The 12,193-nt window shown below is 39.3% G+C and overlaps 1 protein-coding gene across 1 annotated transcript; it reads right to left on the bottom strand.

The window, feature by feature from the left end:
• Window positions 1–3: 3 nt before the first annotated feature.
• trmt9b (tRNA methyltransferase 9B) lies at window positions 4–9,368 on the bottom strand. The gene is made up of 4 exons (XM_044354855.1): window positions 9,137–9,368; window positions 3,349–3,548; window positions 2,917–3,090; window positions 4–2,570 (listed from the first exon to the last, which is right to left on the bottom strand). The coding sequence occupies exons 2-4, from the start codon at window positions 3,503–3,505 to the stop codon at window positions 1,615–1,617; spliced, it is 1,287 nt and encodes a 428-aa protein (XP_044210790.1). The 5' UTR covers window positions 3,506–3,548; window positions 9,137–9,368; the 3' UTR covers window positions 4–1,614.
• Window positions 9,369–12,193: the final 2,825 nt, after the last annotated feature.

The following is a 12,193-nucleotide window of genomic DNA, read 5'->3' on the forward strand; positions in this document are numbered from 1 at the left end:
TCCATGTGTATTGTTGAATATTGTTATCTGAACAAATTATGTAATAATAAGTTTCTAAATTACTTCTTGTACTTGTTTCTGAGCTGTGAACTTCTTTAGCATATAAATCAAGACATCTGTCACTACAGATGCTTGTGAAAAAACAGTATGTGCTGGTAAAATCGTCCCATCCATGTGTGAATTTTTTTCTGAAATGTTGGCCATTGTGAGACTATTGCAAGTGATTTTCTGTAATGTGGGCTGCTGGCTAAAGAGTGCATCAAGCAGACATTCAACAACCTGGGTACCTCATCACAGATACTGTATCAGTATTTCTGTATGACTATTAAATATTCAGCTAATGAATGATACTATTTGTGTTTCTCATTCATTTGTACATGAATACAAATGTTGTCCATGTCAGAAAATACAATACAACAATACTCATGAACAAAAATATTTAATAAAGAAAGAACAAATTCAAACTATTTACATCAGGTCACAGAAGACATCAAAGTCGCAGTGTCATTTCAGAACAAACACAGTTGGTCCACACATACTGTACTGATAAGGATATGCAGCTTCCCCAGCACAATGGGTACAGATAACCAGTATGTTTCAAGTTTCCCCTATTTTTATGTCACTCACTGACATCAAGCAGCGGCATACTTGTGGTACAGTGCAATGTTTATTCACAGTATATGAGGCAGTTGATATGCTGAACCACACCAGTGGTACATTCAGCTTTAACACAAGAAAATACGCATAAGTATTACAAACATCAACATCAAGCGCACAGACTGGCAACATCTCGGAGAGTTAAACACAGCAGGCAAATGGCACAAATGTTTTGGAAGATATTCTGCACAACTTTTGAGCTCTTCTTATAATAGTGTTGATGATAGATTACACGAGCAGTTTACAGAAATATCCAACAAAATGTACACAACAGATACTTGCTGCAAGTTTAGCTGCTCGTACGCAGAGTTTAGGAACGTGCAATTGTAAAACAGGCAAAATTAAAACATTTAAGAGCAGATGGAAGAGTATACTTCTGTCTCACAAACTCCTTATTGGCTAATATTAAAAGTCCAAATAGGAAAACAGTGCATTTCTTAACATCTCCCTTGCAGAAATGCTATTTTAAAAGAGCTAGTATCATTAGCAGCACTGAAGTTCACTGTGGTTTGATAATAAAAACTAATGCTTGACACTTAGAATACACACTGGATATCTGGATACTGCTAGTTGGTTTCTTGTCTTAAAATGTAATAAATACTTTAAAAACGTGGTATACAGTAGTAGCTATTGTTGAACACCACCATTCTCTGTGCATCTAAAATAACATTTAATGCCAGATATGGATAGGTCAGTTGCACATCTGGTTCCGGGATTACTAAAATCTCCCAAGAGCATTTTATTAAAAATCTGAATTTCCAAACAGTTAAGTACAGTATTGCAGCAATGGGGGATTTAGTTTAGTGTTGTAATTATCCCAAAAATGTGGAACTTCAACAATGGATACACCTGTATATTTATACATTATACAGTTACAAGAATGTAATAATCATCAAATGTGTGATTCAGTGCTAAAACTTGAGGCAGAGACAATGCAAAATAAAACACAAGTTAAAATTATATTCTCCATAACTGAACTTTCTCTGCCACCACACACCAGTTAGCATGATCAAAGTAGGTGTGTTTGACATGAAGCTCTTCGACGTGATTCTCTATCAGCTCTGCCAGTTCTCCCTCCCTGAAGACATGATAGTACCTCAGGCAAGATCCTTCCACCTGCCCCTCGCTCCCCTGAGGACTCTGTGTGCTTTCCTGCTGCTCTTTTCCCCGCGGCCCTCCGTCACTCTCCTCTCCAGACTGCTTCAGATGCTCCTTCTGGAAAGGAACTAGGTCTGGCAGAGCCAGGGAGCCACACTCCTGGGCTAAAGATACAGAGACACACTGGTTTTCTGTGCCGTTGGTGGAGGTGCTGTTGCCTCCAGGATCTTTTTGCCCCTTGTGCAGATCTGTGACCGAGTCAAAGACGTCCTCCTCTGATCCGATTACAGATGGAGAGTAAAAGAAGCTTGAGACCTGCTTGATGAGGCCATGTCCTCTCCCGCGCTGGCCAGCCTTGTTCCCCTCATTTTCCCCTGTGGGAGAGGATAAAGTGCTCATGTCTCTAGAGGACGACCGGGAGATGGCTAAACTTCCAAAGTCAAACACAGAGTCCAGAGACCTTGAAAAGAACCACAGTCTCTGTGTTCTCTGCTGTGGTGTGGTGCAGGTCAACTCTTCTTCATCTACCACTGAGGATGTGCTTCTAACCTTCCTGTGCTTGTCGGCGTTGTCTATGGCTTCACTCACGCTCTGTGCTGTGCCCCTCCTTCTGGGTTTGGCATGGTCCCTGTTGAAGCTGGAGGGCAAATGAGGGTTGGGGTTCCAGGGAACGAAGATGTCCTGTTTCTCAAATTTACGACGCTTCTGCTCCATGGCCCACACGTAGATCATGATGCGTCCACCCACTCGCAGAGTGCGAGCCATCTCCTTTATTGCTCGAATACGACGTTCTTTGGTGGACAAATGATGGATGACTGTGACAAAAACATTAATTTGTCAGAATTAAGCAGGATGGTGAGTAGGCATTTATTTCATTATGGTGTTGTGTCACATTCAGCACTTTGAGTCACCAAAACACATTATGTACACACTGAATAGAACACAAGATAAATTAATAGTGTGGGTGTCTGTTGTTGTCCTTAGTCCTAATTACACGCTTTTGTTGGAGGACACACATGAATCATTTCTCGCCGTTGGCTAGGCAACACATGCTTGTGGTAAAATGATGTTTATCATTATTAAGAGTTCATTTAATTTGAGTCAAATGGGAACTCCAGCAGTACTGAATGTGAGGAATCAACAACACTGTGTGCCCATTACCTGCAATAGAAAGCACAGCATCGAAGCAGCCGTCTCTATAAGGCAAATGCAGCCCGTCGCACATCTGGACTTCGTGTCCTTGACTCCAGGCAAAGTCCACCAGGGGGCGACAAACATCGCACCCCAGCTTGAACACCTCCTTGTTGATGTGGAGATACTTGCCATTACCACAGCCTGCCAAGGAGACGATGAGCCAACATTTTAGAGAATGATCAGGAATGATTGGTGATTTGATTAGATGTAAAATACTCATTCACACTCCTTGAGAGAAGACAGTTTTAGAATTGCTTATTGTGTTTCCAAAAAACACATTGGAAAAAAAATCAATGTACAATGTACAACAATGTGTACAACAGCATGAATTACCCAGCGGACACTTGTGATCATGTGTCATGTTGTCAAGATAGCAGAACAACTGGAGGTGACACCCACCTATGTCAGCGATGATGCTCCCCGGCTGCAGGTCCAGCAGGAACTGTCGAACCTTCGGCCAGGCTTTATAGCGGCTGTCGTTGAAATATGGAGCAATCTTGTCGTAGACACTGTGCACATGATCTCTCTCGAGCTGGCTGGCAGCCTCCTCCATCATGATCGTCCAGGCTGCCTCATGCAGCGGTCTCACAGCATCGTGCCTGCAGGGACAAACACATATCCCTGCTTATTTCTAAATGCTGAACCTATCAAATAGTTAACCTATTTCATTAAGGAAAATCAAAAATAGTAATGAGGGCCCCGTGAAAGGAACAGCCCAGTGGTGTCCCTCTTTACATGCTTGTTAAGGTCCAACAAGGTCGGCTGGAAACCTTAATCAGCAGATACACTCAAACATCTGTCAGGCAGCTGGGGTAATTTAACACCAGACCCTCCGCTTTGTACTTCAAGCACCTGCTGCAGTCATGATCAATCGGCCTCCGCTCCTCTGGTTCACCCACCCTGCAGCCCACAAGTAGGACCGACTGATGTCAAGCACGATGAATACGAGTAATCAGGTTTAATTTGTCATCAATTGTCTGTAGTTGTGTAAAAACCAGAGCAGGAACCATAAATTAACCACAAGGTAACTGGGAGGAGGCAGTTCCCATCTCACAGAACACTCAGCAGGTTCATTTCCACAGCAGCTGTGTCAAATTGTTTTCACGGTAACACAGAAGCAAAAGGTCGGCACATAAATCATCATTGTTGGCAACAAGATGAAAAGCAAACATCATTAGTCATGTTCGAGTGAAAGTTCCTTTTACAAAGATTTTCATTAGCCTGTTACACCCTGTGAGTGGACTGCTGCTGGTGAATATTTCATTCAGTGTCACAAACAATGAAAGATTTCAGCACCAGCTCACGTTCTTCGAATCACTTTTACCTGAGGTGACCTTCATTGATTCTGAGGACTTTCAATTCCATGGAAATTCAAGGCTAATATATACACATGTGGATATATTTTCTAGTTTGATTACATTACTTTCCATCATACAAGAGCACTGCAGAACTGAATAGTTTGTTACAGCTTTAGTTGAGGCTTTTACTGTAATTCTTAAATTAAAAAAAAGATGTGTCTTTCTCCTTTGATACTTAATATTGGCTGCTTTCACGGTTGATTCTGGTTGAGGATTACTGGGAAATGAAATTATGAGAATTTGTTAGAAAAGAATGCATATTGTGTAAATATGGTCTAAAAACCACCTATGACATTTGTTTGAAAGAATTTTGTAAATAGCCAGCTATCACATTAACAAGGGGTTCATCCTTTAAACAAACAAAAATACAATCTTTCAGAGTTTTAGACTCATTACATATATGGGGATTATGTAACTGTGTGATTGTGATGTTTGTGTTATGTCTGGTTTTCGCAGCTCCCACTGCAGTCGTCGCAGTTTATTAGGATGCGGCCCACAGCTCCTGCAGTGCTGCTGCGGCTCCCTCAAGCACTACATGGACAAAGAGTTTTCCTTGGATATTATCCAGAGGATAACACTGTTTTAAGCAATTCATTTCATTTCATGTTTTCGTTAGGGATAAATACGGTATACATGGAGAACTGCACAGTAATTATGCAATGCAATTCATCACAGCATTTATAGCTACTGCTTATTTCCAATGCCTGTCCTTAGAAGGGCCTTTACATAACAGACACAAAAACATGTTCACAGAAACCAGAGTTAAACTATGTAGTCAATATTGTTGACCATATAGGAAAAGCAGTATGACTTGTCGGCATACACATATATACAGTGTGTATATGCACACACACACACACACACACATACACACATATATATGTATACCAATATGTACTGTATATGTACATACATACATACATACATACATACATACATACATACATACATACATACATACATACATACATACCCTCCCCCCACCCACAGATTGGCATTTGCAAATGCAATGTAGCTGTCAAAACTTAGTATGTTCAGGTCTCCCAGGACGTGACAGTGGAACGATCTTATTGGCCTTTTGTCCAATATTTTTATTGCACAATTGTATAACCTCTCTAGGGGATTTAGTCACTGCTGACAGTAACAGAGGTTATATAACAGTAACTGAGGTGTGATCATTGAGTGCATGTATATTTTGGCTGCATCAAACAGTCTCTGATTAGTCTCAATGTGACTTTTACTATTCTATTTTTTTAACATGTTTGTCAAATTTCAGGTGAGGGTCCAATGTTAAACCTAGGTATTATATATAGATATATGATGAATGGTTATATATAGATATTTAATTTCAGAAACTTGATTGATTAACTGACTTTTGATCTTAACATCTTGCTCAGTTGATGTGGGCTGTCTTCAAGAAAAGAAACATATGGGCACTGCTTTTTGTGTCAAACACAAGTTTTCAAGCCAACAGACTATTGCTTTCAGGTGCTTTGGTCTCTAACTGCAATAGCTGTTTTTCCATAAGCGTATATGACTGTGTCATCCGCGTACATCTGAAGACCAGCCCCTTGACATGATTCAGGAAGGTCATTTATATATAGACTGAAGAGTATCAGTCCTAGCCCCAATCCCTGTGGGATTCCTGTTTTAATCTTTGAAGTACCAGTGTGTGAGATTTAGTGGCATCTAGCAGTGAGGTTGCAGACTGCAACCAACTGAATGACTGCCCCCAACACGTGGCAATTTGCACTCTGTAGATAATTTCGATCTGAACCTAAATTGTATTGATTGCAGGTAATTATTCATTTCAAGGTAGTTCATCAGTTGCATTGCCACAACCTTTTCCAAAACCTTAGAAAAAACAGAAAGGGTGCTGATTGGCCAATAATTACCCACTTGATCAGCTGCTCCAGATTTAAGAATAGGCATCACTCTTGCTTTTTTCCACACTTCTAGGAACATCCCATTAGCCATGGAGGTGTTGATCAAGTGAGTTAGTCTGCTTGGCCCTTTAACTTTCTGACTGAAATCAAATTTAGACATGGAACTTTTGAGTTTCTTTTTTGTTTTCTTGTCTGACGAGTTAATATTAAAATCATCAAATCATCACTTCTGTTTTATGAGAGCTGGCTTTGAGCAGTTTTCTAGATTATCATAAAATCCAATGTCACATGTGGTAGGGTTGTATAAAACTAAAATACGGAAGTGCATCTGTGGAGATAGATACACATTTAATCCTAGACATTTGATAGAAACATCATAAACTCAATTTCTGTACACTTAAATGAATCCCTTATATAAATAACCACTGCAATAAAATATCTAAATATGCATTTCTGATGGGCACTTATTTCACCGGTGTGTTTATCTTTCAGAGAATGTGATCTTGTGGTTTAATTGATTTTATGCAAAGCAAACCCACACGTACACCAATATTTACCATGTTGCCCACAGGGAGATTTGACAAACAGATATGTACAAACACACGTGCACAAGGCTGAACAGAGAAGCTGGACTCTACTAATCTGTATGAGATTCTCAGAGCTGCTTTTTTGCAAAAAATGTGATAGGAAAATTCTTCACATGCTGTCTCGCTGCATAAGATTACTTGTTTTAGGTTGATCAGGTTGGTTGAACTGACCAGGTTTGATGAAAAAAATGTTTTTATTGTGTTTTGTAGACTGCAAACTCTTAATTTAACTCCTGAATATGTTTATTAAGGCTGTAATTAATGAGGCAAATTACCATTTTGAATTTGGTAATAGCAAAGAGGGTTACTTTCTCACAATTAAATCTCACAATCAGCATCAAACATCTCTTTGTACAAACTCTAACATAAACCAACAAATCATCATTAAATCAAACGGAGTGTATTATGAGGGCACAATAAAAGTCTGCTGCAGGTGCCTTGAAACTACTGATGGGGAGTGCAACACACTTCAAATTTTCACCCCACAATGATCAATGTGACAAAGATTTTCTGCTCAGCATGATATAGTGAGGATTTGTTACTTTGAATCACATATGATGGATGAAAGGTGTCATCGCCAACCCATCCCAGCATGCATCATACATCGCTGCCATATGTTACAAAATCAATGAGTGCTGTAAATATAATACAGTTTTACCAACAGTGTCTTGTGAAAAATCTCTCATTGCATTGCATACTATTGAATTATGATACACTTTTTGAGGGCTTTAGCCACTGATCTGCTTATAATAGAGTTCTATAAGATAGCATTGAATCTGGAAATTAAAAAGTCTTGGGTTGTTATACTCAAACAACTGTTAACATCTATATTCACCCCTGTTTTAATAGTGTGTGTGTGTGTGTGTGTGTGTGTATGTGTGTGTGTGTAAAGAAATGCACCATAACAAATCCAAAACAGAGCAATACAACCTAATGAACCATGTTATACCACAGTGCACTTTGCTGATGTGGTTACCAGAAGGAAAGCTATCAGACATTTCCCCTCCGCCTTTCATCAAAGACATTAGACTGATATGTCCTTGAATGTAATATTGTCTGGTGCCCATTGTGTGTACCCACGTTCACAATGAACATTTGGAACATTACACATTGGTTATTAGTAACAAAGGCCAACCTGTGCAACATGAAATGCAAATATGTCTCTCTATAAACTGGCTGTTGGAGCCGTACCCTCTTTGTGCATTAACAGGCCTGTGTACTCCTCCGCTGGCAAATACAGTGTGTGTGCAGCATCCCATCTCTCCTCACTCAGGCCTATTTCCAGACCACCATCATCTGCATCATCCCAGCCAAGTGGAAGGAAAACATCCCTTATGTAACATTATAATCTGGCCTCCTACAGTATTGTCTGTGCTCAATTCCGCCTGAGTTTCCTCCTCTGCTCACCAAACTGTGGTAGTCCTCAGCTGACATTATATAACCGGCAGCTGGGAGGCTCAAGCAGTGCCTCTGACTGACAATGGGGAGTAAAATTAAATCACAGGACCGAGTCAACGTCTGGCACTCAGATTCGTCTGAGGTATAGGACATTCACCGGATAAAGATAAGACATGATAAAAATATTTTGAATTTAGCTTCCCTGTTACATCTCCAAATCAAAACAAGTTCTATAAAAAGACATTTTGGTCTCAACATGACTGGCTCACAATATATGCAGTTACCATTCTGCACATATTTAACTTTAAACAATTTTTTCTTGGAGCACACCAATAACTGAGCACTCAGGTCAGACCTCAACTGTGCTTTGATGAGGTTAAATAGTGTTATTATAAACCGACAGGGCTGCACAGTCATTCTGCCGGCTGCCACTAACCACTGCATGAACACAAGGAGCCACGGAGAACAGGTTTACCCATAAAATGTGCCAGCAGTCAATGACTCAACATGTGGTGAAAGATAGTCTCCTTAACTTGGACTCCCCTTACTATTGTTCTCACACTGCCTTGTGCAGAACCGATGGGTTTCTCACGTTTAATGAGGAAATTGATCAAAATGTGTTTGTAAGCACAACCAGTCTAAATGAAACTCAAGTTAAATCCGTATCATTGAGCTGTATGATTGATTTTAATGCCATTTAGTGTGTTTTGAAATATATTTATTAGCACAGACTAATTTATTGTAATTTCAGAATGGGTATGTATTAGACTTCTCCAGCATACAGGCTACTTTTGTGTCCCATCAAAGTTTCTTAAATTGATGGATTCAAATATAGATAAAAATTAACCCAATTAATGATTTTAAAGCCATTTAGCCAACCCAAATATATGTTGCATACTGCAATAACTGCTTTTATTATGCCAATATTTGCAGGCACCGAAAATGCAAAGACACTTACCGTTTAATGTGTGAACCGCCGCACAATTATCCGCCTCTATCCGCAGGTCGCTGGAGGTAAACTTCCCTCTCTGCACGTGCGATTGATCTCTATATGATCGATCTGCCATTACAATCACAGGCACGCGCTCGGCACAGCGGTACCGAGCACATTATCAACGACATTGTGAGGACAGATAACGTGAGCGGAAAGGAATACCTGTCGTCTGTGGCTGCCAGCATGTTGAGTCTCACACCTGTCAAGGTAGTGAGAGTGTAGAGCAGCACTTCCGGTGACATGTCTCAAAATGAAAGCTGTATAATGTATAATATAACTGTATAATACAGTTAACTGTTCCTCCAGAAAGGTGAAATTTCAACAGTAATGAATAAAAATGATGTGATTCTTACACACACAAAAATCTGCGGACCACTTAAAAATTTATGAAAGAGCATACCCCGATCTCACAGAAACACCTAAAATCTAATAAATAATGATAATAAAGTTTATTTGTAAAGCACCTTTTAAAACCAGTGTCACAAAGTGATTTACAAACAACAAACAATAAAAACAGAAATACAGGGATAAAAAATTAAAAAGGCAGAGATCACTAAAAACAAAGGTTCAGGGCATGTTTATATGATAAACATATCTTAAAGATGCTGTATGTAAAACATAAGAAACAGAAAAAAACCTTAACAAAGGGGAAATACGATGTTAGATGAATCAAGTAATTCAGCAAGATAGAAAACAAACAGCTTAAAAGAGAATCATTTTATCAGACAAAGCCTGTGGGTGCAGTAATTCAGCTGACGTACACATTGCATTATTTTTGTCTTGTTCTGTGCTGCCCTATCGACAGATTGATTGATTAATTGATTGTCTGACTTCAGGCATCATTAATCTTCTTTTTGGCTGAATGGGTGTCAGATGTCAGATAAAACCAATGCACTGAATTACATGTTTTAGGTGTGATTTTAACTCATCCTAACATATTTAACATCCAAGGACTAGTGTAAGAAACAACCATCATAGCAAAATGCTATGCTATGCTAACTTAGTTCTTCTCAAAACATTATTAGTTATGTGATTGATGTCATCTGAAAAAAAAAAACAGATTGTTATTATTTTAGGAAAGTTACAGTTAAATTGCATATTGTGTAAAACAAAAATATATACATACTAATTGCAGCTTTTATCTCAAGTACCATCTTTCCACAAAGCCTTCAAAATAATTGACAGTGTCCCCACCCCTCTAATAGTGTGTGATACTGAACTCAATAAACAGTTCTATCTATTAAAACTGTACAGGTGGAAATGGGTGCTTTTGACTGGGGTCCCCAAGGACCCCAATATATTGGTATTTTTTTAAAAAGCACTAATTAAAACAGAAACAGAAAACAATGATATGAAGTCATAAGGAACCAATTGATTGACAATGTCATGAAAAACTGGAATGATAGAATAAAGCACCTGTGACATATGACAAAATACCTCTGGGGTCTGCAGGTGCCCCAGTCGGTAGGATTAAGGTTAAAAAAAGTACCAACAAAAAAACATGTAGGACTCCATATTTATCAAATGGTTGTCTGAGGCACTCTTCCATAGATGTCATAGTCATGTATTCATTACAGTACTGTTATGTATTATCTCTATGCAACTGAATATTTTCATGTTATTGTGTTTCTTTTTTTGTCAAAGTAACACTAGTCTACGTTTTTATTTGGAAAACCATATTGCCTTTGTTCCGGTCTTATTGTGGTGGACTTGACTCAGCTGATTGGCCGTTGGTGTGTAAAAAGATGACACGCTGTGCTGTTGCAGAACACGTTTGTCATTGGCTGACCGCCTCACGTGACAACCACAATAAACAACGTGAACCAAAGCGCAGTCAACAGCTCCTGTCCTGTTGCCTTTAAAAAGGAGTTTTACTGCAGATATCAAGTACAGCAGGTAATAATCCATATTTATTTGTAGGCTTATTAATAGATTATTAGATGAAACAACAGCCATCCACAAACCCACTTTATTGTCATGAGAGCTTTGATTTTATGCTTTATCCCTTTTTCCATATGGGTAAAATGCCTTTAATCTCTATTGCATAGAGGAAAAAACTAATCTTATAATCTAAATTTACAGTATAACACACAAGGCAACTAGTAGACCTATTGTACTCATGATCCATCCTTTATGAAAAACACGTTAATGCCTTTTTTGGCAGCCATGCAGAGGTCATATCCCTTCTCAAGCCTAGGTGGTATAGAGATACCTGCCTATAACAATGCACTAAACTGATAAAACTGATGGGCCATTGAGTACTAACTGGGAACACCTGGACAGGGTCCCAGAACTTACTTAAGCCTGCCTGGTCTGATTCCAGTCCTTTGATCTCTTCACTGACCAAGCCTTGTTTGTTTTGCATTACCATTTTTGGTTTTGTTGTACACTGATAACATTACACATTAGTCAACGCATTAATAGACGTCAAACATCACTGATATTGATTTTCACACTCTATTGTATTTACTTTTGTTACTTGAATGAATGTCAGTCTATTATTGCTAAGTTTGGCGTGCATTTCCCTCTTTTGCTGTTGCCCGCGAGCCGGTCATAACATAAGATTAAAATAGGGATATTTTTAAGTTTTATGCCATGAAGCAGTGCTTGGTAGGATGGTAATTAGCAAACATTAGTCTGTCACATCCAGTTTTTGTTGTCCTCTGCCTCCCATGTGGGTTTCAGCTCTGATTTTGTCTGCCCTTTTTGTCCCTAAGATGGTTAATGGCGGTGACTTAATTGCGGCTCATCACCACCATTCAGGGAGCACAAAGCATTCATCACGTCTTCCTCACATGATCATCATTCAAAGCACACATGCTCTTTTTCTGCTGCAGGCTGCCTCGCATTACAGTCACACACCTTAACATCATGGGACATGCACAGTAAGAACCACACAGTCTTATACTGTTGGCTGACACACAGGGTGAGATGGTGGAAACACACAGAGTCCCCCTTAAGGTGAAGCTGATAAACAGAAGAAACTTTGCAAACCTCTGCCTCCACATCGCTGCCATTACT

The sequence above is a fragment of the Thunnus albacares genome, chromosome 6 (genome assembly GCF_914725855.1).
Source record: "Thunnus albacares chromosome 6, fThuAlb1.1, whole genome shotgun sequence".
Taxonomy (NCBI): Eukaryota; Metazoa; Chordata; class Actinopteri; order Scombriformes; family Scombridae; genus Thunnus; species Thunnus albacares.